The 17,409-nt window shown below is 50.9% G+C and overlaps 1 protein-coding gene and 1 long non-coding RNA gene across 2 annotated transcripts; one reads left to right on the plus strand and one right to left on the minus strand.

The window, feature by feature from the left end:
- Nucleotides 1-3,890: 3,890 nt before the first annotated feature.
- Nucleotides 3,891-5,402, minus strand: LOC106990860 (uncharacterized). Its single transcript, XR_001433809.4, has 3 exons — nt 5,188-5,402; nt 4,847-4,917; nt 3,891-4,610 (listed from the first exon to the last, which is right to left on the minus strand). It is a non-coding gene; the product is annotated as an uncharacterized LOC106990860 (long non-coding RNA).
- A 20-nt stretch (nt 5,403-5,422) lies between these two features.
- Nucleotides 5,423-17,032, plus strand: CHRNB2 (cholinergic receptor nicotinic beta 2 subunit). Its single transcript, XM_015092271.4, has 6 exons — nt 5,423-5,759; nt 7,045-7,190; nt 7,379-7,423; nt 7,836-7,945; nt 8,702-9,671; nt 13,091-17,032. Exons 1-6 carry the CDS (start codon nt 5,696-5,698, stop codon nt 13,259-13,261), a joined length of 1,506 nt encoding a protein of 501 aa, XP_014947757.2. The 5' UTR covers nt 5,423-5,695; the 3' UTR covers nt 13,262-17,032.
- The last annotated feature ends 377 nt before the right edge of the window (nt 17,033-17,409 follow it).

Below are 17,409 nucleotides of genomic sequence, written 5' to 3' on the forward strand. Positions count from 1 at the left end.
TCAGCAATAAATGATTAAATAATAAGAAAATTTAAAACACCTTTGACTCAGCATTTTCACTTGGAAACTATTAAAGGTGTGTGCAAACATTTACCCATAATGGGATACTATGTAGCTATTAAAAATAGTTATCAAATATTTGATCAAATAGATTGATATAAAACTATTTTTAAATAGTTATAAATATTGATGTGGAGAGAGGTTTCAGAAACAGTACATGAAAGGTGAAGGCTGTGGGAAATGCTTGGTGTGTTCACTGCCATGGGCCTGGGGTTCAATCCCTGGACGGGGAACTAAGATCCCACAAGCTTCCTGGTGCAGCCCAAAATAAATAAATTTAAAAGAGAAGGTCACAAACCTATTTTACGTGTGCTTCTTTTTAATAAGTAAATGGAAACATATACTAAAAACATGAACAAGAATGTTCAAAGTGGTGTTATTTTTAATAGTCTGAAATAGAAAACAACCCAAATATCTATCAGTGGTGAAATGGATAAACAGTGGTGCGTTTATATGATGGAATACTCTACAGCAATGAAGATGATGAACCACAATTGCATTCAACAATGCCCTTGATTCTCACTAACCATTAAAAAAAATACAAAAGATTATGATTCTATTTATATAAAATTCAGCAGGCAAAGTTAATCTATGTTGTTATGTCAGAATAGTATTTACTTTTTTGGTCATTTAAAAAAAATTCTTAGAAATTACTCATAACATAAAATTTACCATTTTAACCATTTTAAAGTGTACAGTTCAGTGACATGTACTACATTTACAAAGTTGGGTAACTATTACCTCTCTCTAGTTCCAGAACTTCAAGTAGTACCTGTTAGGGAGTCACTGAAGAAGATGAAATAATGTCTGGCAGGGAATATAGTGGGGGGCTTCTGGATATTGCTAACATTCTCTCTTTTTTTAAAAATCTGGGTGGGAGTTACAAGGCTGTGTTCATGTGGTGAAATTTTATCTAGTTGTACACTTATAATTTATATGCTTTTTGCATGTATATCTAAATAAACATGTTAAGTTGCTTCAGTCGTGTCCAACTCTTTGTGACCCTATGGACTGTAGCCCGCCAGGCTCCTCTGTCCATGGGATTCTCCAGGCAAGAATACTGCTGTGGGTTGCTATTTCCTCCTCCAGGGGATCTTCCCGACCTAGGGATTGAACCCACATCTGTTACATCTCTTGCATTGGCAGGCAGTTTCTTTACCACTAGTGCTACCTGGGAAAACAGTTATATCTAAGTACACATACATAACTGGGTATATATATGTATGCATACACACAGATATACACGAAATGCAAACTGTTTTTTTTTTTCCCTAAGAGGTAAGATTTTGAATCTAGTTTGTGTTTTGCTAATTTGTGTTTTCCAGTTGCTCTTCATAGATTTGTATTACTCTGGTAATAAAGTTTTAAACTTAAAGTATCTTAAATAGAGAAATAACATTGTAATGTTATTGCCAACATCCATTGGATCATCAAAAAAGTGAGAGAGTTCCAGAAAAACATCTACTTTGGCTTTATTGACTATGCCAAAGCCTTTGACAGTGTGGATCACAACAAACTGTGGAAAATTCTTAAAGAGATGGGAATACCAGACCACCTGAGAAATCTGTATGCAGGTCAAGAAACAACAGAACTGTACATGGAACAACAGACTGGATCCAAATCGGGAAAGGAGTATGTCAAAGCTGTATATTGTCATGCTGCTTAGTTAACTTATATGCAGAGTACATCATGCGAAATGCCGGACTGGATGAAGCACAAGCTGGAATCAAGATTTCTGGGAGAAATATCAATAACCTCACATATGTAGATGATACCACCCTTATGGCAGAAAGTGAAGAAGAACTAAAGAGCCTCTTGATGAAAGTGAAAGAAGAGAGTGAAAAAGTTGGCTTAAAACTCAACAATCTTAAAAATCTTAAAACTAAGATCATGGCATCTGATCCCATCACTTCATGGCAAATAGATGGGGAAACAATGGAAACAGTGACAGACTTTCTTTTCTTAGGCTCCAAAATCACTGCAGATGGTGACTGCAGCCATAAAATTAAAAGACGCTTGCTCCTTGGAAGAAAAGCTATGACCAACCTAGACAGCATATTAAAAAGCAGAGACATTACCAATAAAGGTCTGGCTAGTCAAAGCTATGGTTTTTTCAGTAGTCAGGTATGGATGTGAGAGTTGGACTATAAAGAAAGCTGAGTGCTAAAAAATTGATGCTTTTGAACTGTGGTATTGGAGAAGACTCTTGAGAGTCCCTTGGACTGCAAGGAGATCAAACCAGTAAATCCTAAAGGAAATCAGTCCTGAATATTCATTGGAAGGACTGATGCTGAAGTTGAAACTCCAATACTTTGGCCACCTGATGCAAAGAACTAACTCATTGGAAAAGACCCTGCTGCTGGGAAAGATTGAAGGTGGGAAGAGACATGGGACGACAGAGCATGAGATGATTGGATGACATCAGTGACTCGATGGACATGAGTTTGAGTAAGCTCTGGGAGTTGGTGATGGACAAGGAGGGCCTGGCATGCTGCCATCCATGGGGTTGCAAAGAGTCAGACACGACTGAGTGACGGAACTGAACTGAACACTGTAATGCCTTTCAGAAAAAATGTTCCTCACCATCACAGGCCTTGAGTGTGTCCCACCAAAACCTTGCCTGTTCACTGTTTTGCCTGAGGACTGATACTCCTACATGTATCCATCACCTTGTGTAGTTCTGGGCCTGTTCTCTCTTCCTGGTGGATATGGGAGGGGTGTGTGTGGAGACATGAAGGAGGCAGGAAGGGTGTTCCAGTTCTCCTCCACCTCTGGGTGGTTGTTCTCAGAGGACTCAGAATAAAAGCTGAGAAGTTTGAAACGAAAAGTTAAAGGCCAAGGTGAACAGGCTGCCTGAAGTGACCAAAAAGGAGATCAGGGAGTGACCAAGGGCCTCAAGCAAGCAAATGATTTTCCAGTCTGTCAATACAGAGACAAGCAACCACTCCAAGAGAGATTTTCATAAAAGAAGACTTTTGCAGCCTTCTTCTATGGCCCAGCATTCACTGCAGGAGGAAAGGACTGAGTACTAGCTACATGTAAAGCTCCGTGTCCCTCTCTTCTAGGTGTTTGAAATGCCTTTTAGCCACGTTTGTCTAATTGGCTTTCTCATCTTTCAAATCTCAACTTTCATCTCTACCCCTTCCGGGCTCTCAGGCACTATGAACACCTCTCTCACCCATACTTCCAAAGCACCTTGTTTACACTCTTCTAGATCAGCCATCACATGGTGTCACAAGTCTTTGCCACCAAACTGTGATCTCCTTAGTAGCTGGGACTAAGTTTTTGATCACCGCATCTTTGATAACTATACAGTAGATACCGAACAATTGATCTGAATTGTTGAAGGCAGAGGGGGCGGGGAGGAAAGTCTTCTTCCCACCTTTGACTCTTTTCCCAAGTGGAGTGACTACACACATTCCTTCCCTTTTCCGTGAGGCTTTTATTCTCCACTTCTTTCCTTGGTTCTAAGATTTCTTGAATTCTTAAGAGATGATAACATGTTTGCACACGTATGTGTCCTGGAGCTTGTGGTGCAGATTTATGGCCACTTCTGCATGCTTTGGGCTTCCCTGGTAGCTCAGATGGTAAAGAATCTGCCTGCAACGGAAGAGACCTGGGTTCTATCCCTAAGTTGGGAAGATCCCCTGGAGAAGGGAATGACAACCCACTCCAGTATTCTTGCCTGGAGAATTCCATGGACAGACCACGGGGTCGCAGACAGTGGGACATGACTAAGCGACTAACACTTTCACTTTCCTTCCACGTACCTTATGGAGACTGTAGTCATCCCACATCCTCTCTAGCCCTTTGTGGATACTTGTTTTGCTTTTCCTTCTCAATTCCAGGAACTAAGTACATGTATATAAGTTGCTTTTGGCTGAGCTTTTAGAGAGGAATTTTTCTCTACCTATTAAAAGATTTCAGTCCTGTACCAGCCCTTTGGCTTATTTGTTGAACCCTCACAATATGCCAGGCACTGTACTGGTTCAAAATCTAGGAGGAGAGATAGCTACCACCTTAGATTGATTTATTTACTCATTTATTATCCTCTGGAAACATGTCTCAGGGCACCTGACCTAATCTTTGGTCAGGCATAGCTTCCTTAAGGAACTGATGTTTCTGCCAGGTGTTCAAAGTAGAAAGTGGCTGACGGGAAATGGGTGAAAACAGAATCAAGGGAACTGCATGTTTAAAAGGCCCTGAAGCATGGAGGATGGGTCCAGAAGTTAAGATTTAGTGCTCCCTGTGCAGGGGGCCTGGGTTCCATCCCTGGTCAGGGAACTAGATCCTGCATGTCACAGCTAAGATCCCACATGCAGCAATGAAGACCCAGTGCAGCCAAATAAATTTAAAAATGAAAGAAAGAAAAAGAAAAGGTTTATTTCAAAAATAAATAAATAAAGACATTACCATGAGGAGTGTGGGGTTGCGGGCACCAGCCCAGAGGAGGTTGAAGAAGTAGGCAGAGATGGAACAAGACAGTGCCTTGATGTATGATAAGGCTGCTTTAGTCAGGAATCTTTTGGTTGAAACTGAAAAAAATCCACCTAGGAAAAAAGGGAAGCCTTTATTGGCTCAGAAGTTAAAAGTTCGGGGCTTTTAAGATCAAAGATGTCATTGAGTTTTGACACCTCTGTCTCGTCTTTGCTTTCCTTTGTGTTAGCTTCATTCTTGGGCTGGTCTCTATGAAATCATCCTCTGATTCCCCCTTGTCACACAGAAGTCAAAGACTGGTGAGGAACAGAATGTGGGTGAGAAAGGCTAATTGATAAGGGCCACTTACCCTTCCACTCTTGAAGGTCACCTTTTCAGGAGATGTCCACATGTCTCCACCTTAGATCCCCTGGATGCCTTCTGTGGAGGTATGGAAAGGAACAGATGAGGGATCCTGTTTCTAGACTCCAAATTGTTTGCTTTCTTAAAATATCAAACCTACAGTCAGTCCTCCGTCTCATTCTCTAAGGGCCTAAGTGCATTGTCTTGGCTGCAGCCTCAGCCTTCCCGGGAAGCGGGAGCATTTGGGTTTGGTAAGAGAAAAAAAGGAAGGTGGGACCCAGAAACTCTTTTTGACTCCCACTTCCCCTCATTCTGGCCCTTGGTCCCGTGTGCTTACCCGGTCCTGACCTGTTTGTCTTACTTGCACTTTCTTCCTGAGCCTTTTCAGACCCTTCCAGGTCCTGCCCCAACTTTGGGGTTTCAGAACTCCTCCACCGTCGGGTGAGCCACCCTTATTCCGCCTCGCACACACTCTAACTAAGCAGGACCAGCAGAAGAATACCCCAACCAGGGACCCTTTTTATTCTGAGCTCTGGCGCTTCCGCCTCCGGGGCGGAGACTCCTCCCTCTCACCGTCCCAATTGTATTCCCTGGAAGAGCAGCCGGAAAAGCCTCCGCCTGCTCAGACCCGGATAAGCGAGAAGCGGGCTCCTTCTCGCTCTTGGAGCCCGAGGAACCGCCGTGGAGATTATCACGGCAGCACCAAAGGCTGTGAGCACACCCTGGGCTCCGCTCCCGCCCGGCGCGGGCGGCGCAGGAGCGGCTTCAGCACCACGGACAGAGCCCCGCCCGCGGCCTTCCAGCCTGGGGCGCGCTCTGGCACGTTTAGGCGAGCCGGGCGAGCTATGCCAGAGGCATGGCCTGGCTCTCTGGCCCCAAGGCGCTGCTCCTCAGCTTTGGCCTCCTCGGACTGCGTTCAGGTAAGGACAAGTCGCCACGCTCTGTCTCACTCAGGCTCCTATTTGTAAGGGAGGGATCCCTATGGTGGGAAGTCTGCTGGGGATTAGGAGAGAGAACCCCAGGACAGCTGGGAGTACCTGGGAGACGGACTTGCTCTAAGTGATGCGGAGAAGAGAGGGCAACCTGGGCAGTGGTGATGGGGAGGGTGTGGGTACAGAGAGGAAGGAAGGAAGGGATCTTCCCAGGATTTCTGGGGTGGCAGGAAGGGGAGACTCTGATTGCAGCTGAATTGCTATTTAACTTCCAGTGAGCCATTATCTCAAGCAAATCTACCTGGTTCGGCACCCTCACTTGGCTCTCCATCATTTCCTGTCCCTCATATTGGGCTCCTAATTTTGCTCACTTCACAGGGGCAAGGCAGGAAACGGAAACAAGCAAATTCTCAACTCTCTTGGAGGGTGGACAGGAGACTCGGAAGGGAAGAAGCTCTGCCAGGCTAAGGGCCAGGGAGGGGTCTCTGAGGAGGTGGGGGTGCGTTCGTGCAGGGTTGCAGGAGATAGTGTGTGGTGGGGCAGGTACAAAAGGAAAATACAACCGAATGAGCTTTCCACATCTGCCTGCAATCTCATGAGAGGTGGGCTCCTGTATGTGTGGAACTTGAGGCTAAGTATATGCCCTGTCCCGCACAGCTCAGGTAGCCCAAGTATTCTACTCCAACCCAATACCTTTTCGGGGAGGGGGTCACAGCTAGTCACATGTAGAGGCGCATAACATTACTTGTACACAGAGATAGGCACTGACTGAGAAGAAAGGCTGTATGGTGGGACACATATAACTCTTCCCCTTTCACTACCTTCTAAAACCTTCCTTGAATTGTAGATATCTTCTAGAAGAAACCGTGGAAACAGAAACTTCAAATCTTTTGAAATCATCCTCTGAGACCTTGCAGGAAGAGCAGGGTCTCCACTGATCCTTGAAGAATGGGTTTTTAGTGGGAGGCTGTGGGGGGACTGTCTGGGCTTCTTGGTCAGTGATCTCAGAGAGGGCCTTCTCTATGAGGGGCTTCCACTGGGGGCAACCTAAGCATTTCGCTGTCTTCTTAGAGATGAGCTGTGGGAAGCTATATGAGGGGCTTCCATGGAGGCAACCTAAGCATTTTGCTATCTTCTTAGGGATGGGTTGTGGGAAACTACAGCTTCCTATTTGGGCCTAGGTTGTCCCACTTGCCTAGGGAGAGTGGGAACCTGGGTGGGCCCTCCTTGCTGTGTACTTACCTCTTGCTCCCCACCCCACTACCCTGCCCAGGAGTCTGGGGTACGGACACAGAAGAGCGGCTGGTAGAGCATCTCCTGGATCCTTCCCGCTACAACAAACTTATCCGCCCAGCCACCAATGGCTCTGAGCTGGTGACAGTACAGCTCATGGTGTCACTGGCCCAGCTCATCAGTGTGGTGAGTGGGGGTCCCAAGCTCTCTGCCCCGCTACTGAAATTGGCATAGCCAGAATATGTTGGCACTAATTCTTCTGGAGTCCCCAAGGCTTGGGCACGTGGGTGAAGGAGCCTGGGATGGTGTAGGGAGCCCACAGACTTGAGGGATGGTGGCAGGGGGCACTTCTCAGCAGCTTCTCTTTCCTGCAGCATGAGCGGGAGCAGATCATGACCACCAATGTCTGGCTGACTCAGGTTAGAGCTCTTCCTGCCCACACCTCTGGGCTTCTCTTTCCTCCTTTTTTTTTTTTTTGCATATGCTTTTCCCTCTTTGAATCTCCACAAGAGAGGCAGAAAGGTATAGACCTCGGGATCTTAAATAACTGGATATGAGTCTTGGTTCTTCCATTCACCAGCTCTGTTAACTTTGAATATGTTAAACACTGCAAGACTCATTTTCTCATTCACAAAATGTAGCTCCTAATATCTTGGCTTGGCTATGCAAATTAAATGAGAAGCCACTTTTGCTGGGCCGAGAAGGCGCGGTGGCGAGGCAAGGACTTTTAAAAATTCCTCAAGCCAAATAGGCCTCCTCTTGTCTCTGTCCTTGACCTTGAGCCCCTCCCAGGGCAGAGGTCGGTGCTGCCTCCCTCTTTCCCTTTCCCAGGAGTGGGAGGATTATCGCCTCACCTGGAAGCCTGAGGAATTTGACAACATGAAGAAAGTTCGGCTCCCTTCCAAACACATCTGGCTCCCAGATGTGGTCCTGTACAACAAGTAGGTGACCCTGGAGGGATGGGAAGGGTGGAGGAGAACTTGAGAGTGCTCAGGTCTTGGAGAAAGTAAATTAGCTCATGCTGGGGGAGAGAAGGGACTTTTCATTGGCACAGACAAGTCACTACTCAGACGGACAAACCCAAACCAGTGAGGTATGGAGTGGACAGCCAAGGTAACTTGGGTCATGGCCAGCTCCCTCCCAGTCAATTAGGACTCTAATTGTTTGGAGCTGCGGTGTGATACAAACAAAGATTGACAGCTCCCAGTGCACAAACTGATTAAAAAATAGGCTTTCCTGGAGGAATGGTAAGAATCAAAGAACTTGGAGGTCCCAGTTTCTCCCCAAGGTTCCACCTGCTCTCCTACAATAAGCCATCTTACCTCCAAGACCCAAAGCCACAGGTCCCTAGGCTCTAGGTCCCATCTCCTGCTCCCACCTGCCCCAGTCCCTCTCTGTTGCTCCAGGCCCCTCACTCTGATCTCCCTGGCTCCCCCAACTTCTCCACCTTCATATGGACCAACCGGCTTATACAGTGCATGACAAGTAACAGAGGGGCCCCTCAGGCCTTCTGACCAGGACACCTCCTCTCCCCACCAACCCACCCGCATCCCCTTCTTGCTTATTAATTCCTGCTCCTTCCTACCTCCCTCTTCCCACACCTCTCTTCGGCTTTCCTCTCTTCCCACTCTGGGCTGGGTGGATGCATGGGGCGGAGGCATGCTTAAGTCGGGGCTGACTGTGTGGTCCCTTGGCAGTGCCGACGGCATGTACGAGGTGTCCTTCTATTCCAACGCCGTGGTCTCCTACGATGGCAGCATCTTCTGGCTGCCGCCTGCCATCTACAAGAGCGCATGCAAGATCGAGGTAAAGCACTTCCCATTTGACCAGCAGAACTGCACCATGAAGTTCCGCTCGTGGACCTACGACCGCACTGAGATCGACCTGGTGCTCAAGAGTGACGTGGCCAACCTGGACGACTTCACACCCAGCGGCGAGTGGGACATAGTGGCGCTGCCCGGCCGGCGCAACGAGAACCCGGATGACTCCACTTACGTGGACATCACGTACGACTTCATCATCCGTCGCAAGCCACTCTTCTACACCATCAATCTCATCATCCCCTGCGTCCTCATCACCTCTCTAGCCATCCTCGTCTTCTACCTGCCGTCTGACTGCGGTGAGAAGATGACGCTGTGCATCTCTGTGCTGCTGGCGCTCACCGTCTTCCTGCTGCTCATCTCGAAGATCGTGCCGCCCACCTCCCTCGACGTGCCGCTCGTCGGCAAGTACCTCATGTTCACCATGGTGCTCGTCACCTTCTCCATCGTCACCAGCGTGTGCGTGCTCAACGTGCACCACCGCTCACCCACCACGCACACCATGGCGCCCTGGGTCAAGGCCGTCTTCCTGGAGAAGCTGCCCACCCTGCTGTTCATGCAGCAGCCGCGCCACCGCTGCGCCCGCCAACGCCTTCGCCTGCGGCGGCGCCAGCGCGAGCGAGAGGGAGCCGGCGCCCTCTTCCGCGAGGCCCCGGGGGCCGACTCCTGCACGTGCTTCGTCAACCGCGCGTCGGTGCAGGGCTTGGCTGGGGCCTTCGGCTCGGAGCCGGCGCCGGCGGCAGGCCCCGGGCGCGCCAGGGGGCCGTGTGGCTGCGGCCTCCGGGAGGCGGTGGACGGCGTGCGCTTCATCGCGGATCATATGCGGAGTGAGGACGACGACCAGAGCGTGAGTGCAGCTCAGGGACTCGGGCATGGGATGCGGGGCTGCAGGGCCCCTCAGAAGCTCCTCAGACAAAGCAAATCGGAGTGCAGGATGCCGACAGTGCGGGTCTGGCCTGGAGCTGTGGGCCTGGGCGCTGGCGCAGCCTCTCCTTTGGCTTCCGCGGTCGGTACAGGATGACCTCGCTGCTTCCGGAGGGAAATGCCTGGGCTGGGGCATCCTTAGTGCCATTAGTTTTGGAAAGGTGGCCACAGAGGGGAGGAGGCCCTTGTAGGTTTGCAGCTGGCCTGTGGCTGTGTCCCCAGAGACCCTCTGCCGTTTGGATTCCCGAGAGCATGTTGTTAACCTGCAGCTCTTTGCACAAATGAGGATGAATCCTTGGGGTGCCCCGTGTTGGGGGCAAAATTGAGGGCAGTAGAAAGTGTGTATGGGAGGTGTGGGGGTGGTTAGGTGGCTCCACTAGCCACTGGGAAGAGGGCAGAGCCCCAAATCAGTATCCTTTTCCTTCTCTTCTGAGTCCTCAGGGAATGGCCTTGTGAATTATTTATGGAGGTGGAGGCAGCTGAAGGCCAGGGACCTGCCCAGAGCTTTCTGCACACATGGCTTTTTCTGCAGTGGCTGTACCTGAAGGGGACTCCTTGAACACTGAATTAGGGGAAGAGGAGGAGGGAATATGAGGGGTTGACTCCCCCTCATTTGGGGTTGTGGCTGGCCCCATCCAGCAGTCTTTAATCACCTGGCTGGTTCCAGGTTGCGGCTCAGCTGTTGCCATGTTTCCACTGGGATGCGGTCTTTCTAGCCTGGGGAGTAAGGAAGGGCAGGCTCCTGCATTATCGTTTGTGGGGGGTGGGATGCTCCAGAGCCTAGCGTTTCTGTCCCTTGGGAGGGCAGGAGCTGGGGCTTGAGCCAGGGAGCAGGTTATGGTCCTGATGGAAGATGAGAGGGACCGAGGCAAGAGAGGATGGGGCTGGAGGCTCAGAGGTGGCTGAGGCCAAGTGGGGAATGCTGGTGGTGCAGGGGCTCAGCTGGCTGTGCCACTGCCTCTGCCTCCCCCACTGCAGCAAACGCATGTAATGCGCATTTACTGAGCTAGGTGATGAGGATGCAATGACCTACTTGGGTGTTTCACAGGCATCTCAAACTTAACATGTCCAGCACTGAATGCTTGATTTACATTCCCACCACCAACTTGCTCCTCTCATCTCCCCATCTTTCAGTAAATGACATTACCGTCCACGCAATGGCTTAGACCAGAAGCCTGGAGTGATCCTCGATGCCTGTCTTTCTTATCTCCCCCACCATCCAAATCATCAGAAGTCCTGTCTTGTGAGCTCAACCTCCAGAATCATTCTCCGCTTCATCCTTTGTTCACCATCTCCATGCTGCCTCCCTGGCTGTGCCTCCATCAGCTCTCGCCTGGCCCAGGGCAGGGACGCCTGAAGGTCTCCCCGATTTAGTTCTTGTGCTTCTCCATCCAAACAGACAGTGTTTCCTGCTCACCATGTGTCATCTCTCCACAGCTCAGGTCACTGGCTCATCTGACGCTTGTTCTAAGCGAGCTAAGCTCTTTCCTGCCTCCAGACCTTGCACATATTGGTCCATTTGCTTGGAATGCCCCTTTTTTCCCTTTTAAGAATTATTACTATTATTAATTAATTTTTGCCCTACTGTTGAGAGTAAGTGACCCTTTATCCCAAATACTCCAGCTTTTCTCTCCCAAGGACAGAGATATTGTCTTCTATAACCCAGGCCCAGTGATCAAATTCAGGAAATTAGCATCAATACCTTTATCTGATATAAAGTCCATACTAAAATTTTTTCAGTTGTCTCAGTAATAGCCTTTGTAGCATCTCCTCCAGCTCAGTCCAGGATCTTGAATTGCACTTGGTTGTCCTGTCTCTTTCGTTTGCTTCACTCTGGAACGGTTCCTTAGAGTTGTCTTTCATGGCATAGATGTTTTTGAAGGGCCCAGGCCAATTGAAGGTCCCACAGTTTGCAAGTTGGACACGACTTAGAAACTAAGCCACCACCACAGGTTGGGTTTGTCTGTTTCCTTCTTCAATTTATTCCTGATAGAGCTGGCTTCTTGTCACTTATCAGATCTTCGCTTAAGATGTCATTCCCTCAAAGAAGCCTCCCCAGATCACACCCTGAATGATATCTCCCCCTCCATTTCTCTGTCCTTTGTTTCCAGGTAAGCACCCAAAAGGGTGTAATCATTTTCATTTTTACTGATTTTATGTCCATCTCCCTCAGTAGACTGAACTGCAGGATGTGTTTGTCTTGCCCTCTCACATCCCCAGTGCCCGGTATGGTGCCAAGTACAGAGGACGCACAAGGTTTCAGGTGAACATGTGTGCAAAGGTCCAGGCTCAGACGGGAGTGGAATGGCTCCGAGTGGAGGCCAGCTCTCCTGCAGACCCTGTGACTGGCTCCCAAACACAGTGGTCATCCTCTTCTGGATGGGTTTGTTTGCATCTGAGACTCAGTCCTCACATCCTGGGGCTGTTGGACAGGGCTCCCCGGGCAGTTACGTAAGGAGTGAGGCCTGCAGGGCCCCATTCATTCACTAGTTCAACACTCATTTACTGGAACTCTGTGTTTGAGATGCTGGGATTACAAAAATGAATCAGATCAGGCCCCTGTAGTTTACAAGCTCATAGCTTAAGTTGGGGTGGGGAGGAGAGGATAGGCATGTGAATTGAACTGACAATACAGTGGAGTAAAAACACTGGGCTTCCCTGGTGGCCAGACGGTAGAGAATCTCCCCTGTAATGGTGGAGACCTGGGTTCAATCCCTGGGTTGGGACGGTTTCCTGGAGGAGGGCATGGCAACCCACTCCAGTATTCTTGCCTGGAGAATCCCACGGACAGAGGAGCCTGGTGGGCTACCGTCCATGGGGTTGCAGAGAGTCAGACACAACTGAGTGAATAAGCACAGCACAGCACAGAGATGTACAGATAATGCTGAGGGAGCCCCAGAGGAAACAGAGGTTCATTCTGATCTGGGGGATTAAGAAGGCGTCATAGAAGAGGTGATATTTTGATGTAGGCTTTGAAAGATGTGTAGGAGTTCACAAGTAGAGATAGGGAGGACTGGAATTCCAGACTGAGAGGAAACCCAAAGGCACAGAGACCTGAGAGGGCAGACGAGTTTGGTAAGTCTGAGTCGAACTTGGAAGAAGATAAATGTTGGCTCGTATTTGTCATGGGTGCTCTTGATTCTAGACTTGGGAGTTTGGATGGCTGCTGAAGGCAATGGGGTCACTGGAGGCTTTTAAGCAGGCAAGACTGGAGCCGAACTTTGGAACGGTCGCTCTGGGGTCAAGGAGGGAGAGGAGTGATGTGTGATGGAAGTTGCTTATTCCCGATCCAGTCCCCTCCTGTATTATGTGATTGATACCTTCTACCCTTCCTCTCTCCAGGTGAGTGAGGACTGGAAGTATGTTGCCATGGTGATCGACCGCCTGTTCCTTTGGATCTTTGTCTTCGTCTGTGTCTTTGGCACGATTGGCATGTTCCTGCAGCCTCTCTTCCAGAACTACACCACTGCCACCTTCCTCCACGCAGACCACTCGGCTCCCAGCTCCAAGTGAGGCCCTCCCCAGCTCCATGCTCCTTCAGCCTCTCTGTTGGACAATAGTTTTGGGTAGAGGAGAGATGAGTGAACTAGCAGAAAGAGGGGTGCTGCCCCCACAGACCCATCATTTCGCTTCACCTGGAACTCCTCCCTCCCCTCCCCTGCCCTCCCCCAACACCCAGCCAGCGCCAACCTGGAGCTGGACCAACTGCCTGGTGCCCTCCTCTTGGACCGACTCAGGCAATAGTGTTGCTGCTGAAGGATGAAGGCTGAGAAGTGGAGGATGGAGTGAAGTCACTGGCTGCCTCCAAGTCATGGAAAAGGGCTGTGCAGGAGCAGGGGGTGGGACAGGGGCTCCGACGCTGTGCTAACTGGCCTGAGACCATGCAGCGCAGAAGGGAGACGCGAGGGGTCTGGGTGTGGCCTGAGGTCTGTCCTCGCTTAACTGGACAGCAGCTGACTGGGTGGGCCTCACAGTGGCCAGGGGCTCCTGCTCAGATGTTAGCCTGGTGCTGAGGTAGGAGTCCTGGGGGAGGCTTCTTGCCCCACAGCCCCTCATTTCTATGCAGCCCAGTGCTCACCCCCAGGTCCCCTTCTCCCAGTGAAGGATTCGCTCTAGACTTCCTTTCTTATTCAGGCCAGGGCGTGGGGGCAAGATTTGGTATTAGGGGAGCCTCTGAGTTCCCAGTCTTTGGGTGACCTACTTGGAGCGTAAAGGCTAAATTCTCAAACTGTATGAGTTCAGGTTCACAGGCTGTTCCTCTCCCTCCTCTCCACCCCCTACCCCGCATGCAATTTGAACGGACTGGTCGCTGGGGTAAGGAAACCAAAGATGTTAGCTTTCAGCAGACCCAGCCCTTTTGCCCGCGGCAGAGCAGGCTGGGCAGGAGAGGGCTGGCTGTGGAGGCCAGCCAAGCGGGGTGTGAATGGCCAGAGAGCTCTGCCACATCCTCATGGCTCCTGCTTCCCATCCTTCTATTCCTGGCTCCATCCTTCCTGCTCTGGCTCCTCCCCTTCCTCCTCCCAACCAAACCTGAGCTAGGCTGCTGCAGAACTTGGGAAGGACAGGTCTGCACAGCGGACTGCAGAGAGCATGCCCTGGAGGCTGTATCCTGACGCTTTTCCCAGGGGCTCCCCTGGCCCATGAGCCCGGGAAACAGACCTCTTAAGGAATCATCAGGCCCAGCCCCCATCACATGACCAGCTCTGATTTGTGGTCCCAACATGGGCTCAGCCAGCAGGTCACACAGGGGACTGTCTGCCAAGGGCACCTAAGGCACCTGCCTGACACACCATGCTCTTCTCTGGAGTCCAGCTGGACGCCTGCTTCTGCAGGCATCGAAGAGGTGGGGAGATGCAGCGTTAAGTGCAGAGCGCCGGCCAAGGAGCAGAGTCTGGGTGCCCTGCCACTTACTCTCAGCCATCCTCAGCAAGTCTGGCTAGGCCTCAGTTTCCTCATCTATACGTTGGGGCTAGTAAGTCCCTCTTCGTGGGGCTGGTTTGAGGAAGGCGTGATGTCTGTGAAAAAGCCCAGCGCTGCACCTGGTGTACAGTAGATGCTTGGGGGGTCCTCTGAGAGGCAGGCACAGCTGGTAGGTGTGGGCTCAGTCACCTGTTATGTCAGTCTTCCTCCCAGACCTACCCTTATGCTGGAGGAAATAGCCCCCTGAAACAGGGCTGGGGCTGGAGAGATACTACACAGTGGGTGCTGGGGTGAGCCTAACAGCCTTCTGGAGCCCCTTCAGCAAAGATTTGTTCCATTCCTGGGCTGAGCTCAGGCTCTGGCCTCCTGAGCAGGTGTGTGCTCAGGCCCCCCAGAGATCTAGCCCTGTGCTGGCTGTGGAGGAACCATCCAGACATTAAATCAGCAGCTGCATGAGGCGTGCATCTCCCCTCCTGCCAGAATGGGCCAGCAGACATCTCTTCTGGGGGGTGAGTGTCTCGGTGAGACTCCCTTCTCGAAACAGCAGATGGACAGTTGCCTGTATCATCCCTGGACCCACCTTGAACTCATAGCCCTGAGGAAACATCCCAGAACCTGAAACAGCTATTGAAAAGGAACTCTCCCTCTGAAGGGGAAGGTGCTGACCTGAGGCCTACTTGCCCAGCTCTCCCGGGCTCCTTGCCAGGGCCAGGGCTGCTGGGGAGGCCCATCAGCTGCTGTCCTGGCTGGACTTGCTCCCAGTACTTGCCGCAAGTGGCTGTTGTCCAGGTAAATTACTGGACAGTGCCAGAGGGGCTGCTAGAGCTGCTTGTTGAACTCCTCTCCATGAACCCCACCGACATACAGGAAAATGCAGGCCCGGAGGTTGTATGCTGCCTGACCTTGTACCAGCACTGAACTCTGAACTTGTTCATCCTCATCTGTGACGAGGGTGGCAGCTGACTGAGGACCGCAGCAAGGGTGTGAAGGATCAATGTATAGAAGAAAGGGTTAACCAGGCAGGGTCCCTGGGGCCGTAGCATTCCCTCCATCTCTGGGTGCAGGCCCTTGGGGACTGCCAGCGGGGAGGACAGAGGTGGAGGGAAGAGGGCTCAGGCAAAGTATTACCACGTGTCAGTACAGGCCTTGACCCTCAGGGTATTGAGAAGCTTCAGAGAACCAGTCTCTTCCACTCCTGGGTCCTCTGTCCTCTTGGTGTTGTCAGGAATGCCTCTTGGCCCCTTCCATGGGGGCTGGGGTGGAGAAAGGGGGCATGGTGGGCATCTCTGAAGAGAACTGGGTACCCAGCTCAGCACCAGGCCAGGATGGGGGGAGTCCTGCTTATGAAGAGAGAAGGAGAGATACTGGATGGAAACCCAAGCAAGCTGGACTTGGGAGGTGGCAGCGAGCAAACAGTTGAGATTGTCTCCATCAGAGACGGGAAGGCCACAGGCCATCTGAGAACCATTTTTCATCTGAAAAGAAGGCATGAAAAACTCTGCTTGTGATGACTGGCACTGCAGCAGGAGGAAGGCAGTCTTCTGGCAGTGAGGAGTCTAATATTGGAACAGCTGGTCCCGAGCTATCGCAGATTGAAAAGCAAATAAGACACGGGCAGCCCCCAGCTGGCACTTCTGTGGTGGAAGGCTGGCTGTGCAGGAAGGGCAGGTCGTTTCCCCCTAAGGAAAGAGGGAGGGTGTGCAGCTTCGTCTCCTGTCCTGCATCTCCTGCTCCCCCCCAGTATTAGCTGCTGTGCACCAGTGGCCTGCTCTGGGCCAGCTGCTTCAGATGCCCTGTTTTTACTCCTCACAACAATCCTGCAGGGAAGGGGCCCCTGTTGACAGAAGTAAAATGAGGCCCGAGAGACCAAGAAATAGCTGGTGAGTAGTGCTGGCCTGAAATCCCACACTGACCCCAGAGTCCATGCTCGTGGCCTCTGAGGCTGGCAGAAGAGCTTCCTTGGGAGGAAAGCGAAGGGCATCAGGGTCTTCTCCGAGTCACTCCTGACTCAGTTCTAGTTGTCACCTTCTGCTTGTAGGCAGAGTTGGGCTGGCGTCACAGCATCCCTCACTAGCCAACTCATGCTGGCCAGTCGCCCACTCAAGACTAGACACAGAATAAACAGCCACCTTTCAGTATTCATTCCAACAAGTCTCAGAGGTCAGTTTGACAGTCATGTGGTTCCTAGGGGACTGTTGGTCTAGGAATCATTAGGACACCTCACCCACCTGCTGTGTCCCCGTCTTCCCCAACACTGGCCTTGGCCACCCCATCTGCTCCTGGAACATTTGCACTGGTCTAGCCCACTCCAGGCCAGACTCAATAGGAACTCAAGATTCTCATAAAGAAAGTTGTTTCCAAAGATGTCTTATCTCTCTGTAATCCTTGACGGGGGTGGGGGGGTGGGTGGGGAGATCCTCATGGGCCAGGGTTGGTGAAAAAGGGGAAAAGGGAGAATACTGGGGAAATTGGATCCATGAGAGGTTGCTGTGGTTAGACATTAAAAAATCTAAAGAAAAGGTCAGTGGTAGCCAATGATTGTGATGGTGGCCTGACAAGTCCGTTCATCAGATGGGAAAGATAAGGCTTGGACTGGAGTAGACAGAGCCCAGAAATAGCTCCTGGGGAGGTCCTTTGTAAAAACGGGCCCTGGAGGGCAGGGCAGAGGTGAGGCCGGTCTGGAGATAGATACGGCTGTGTGCAAGGCACATCTGCTCCTGGAACACGGGTTTGACCCGGGC

Source organism: Ovis aries, chromosome 1 (genome assembly GCF_016772045.2).
Source record: "Ovis aries strain OAR_USU_Benz2616 breed Rambouillet chromosome 1, ARS-UI_Ramb_v3.0, whole genome shotgun sequence".
NCBI classification, from domain to species: domain Eukaryota; kingdom Metazoa; phylum Chordata; class Mammalia; order Artiodactyla; family Bovidae; genus Ovis; species Ovis aries.

Excerpts from the sequence above, each read along its gene's own strand:
- CHRNB2 (XM_015092271.4), top strand. The coding sequence starts at position 5,696 with ATGGCCTGGCTCTCTGGCCCCAAGGCGCTGCTCCTCAGCTTTGGCCTC. Across the intron at positions 7,191-7,378 it reads TGGCCCAGCTCATCAGTGTG|CATGAGCGGGAGCAGATCAT; the intron begins GTGAGTGGGGGT and ends TCTTTCCTGCAG. Across the intron at positions 7,424-7,835 it reads CCAATGTCTGGCTGACTCAG|GAGTGGGAGGATTATCGCCT; the intron begins GTTAGAGCTCTT and ends TCCCTTTCCCAG.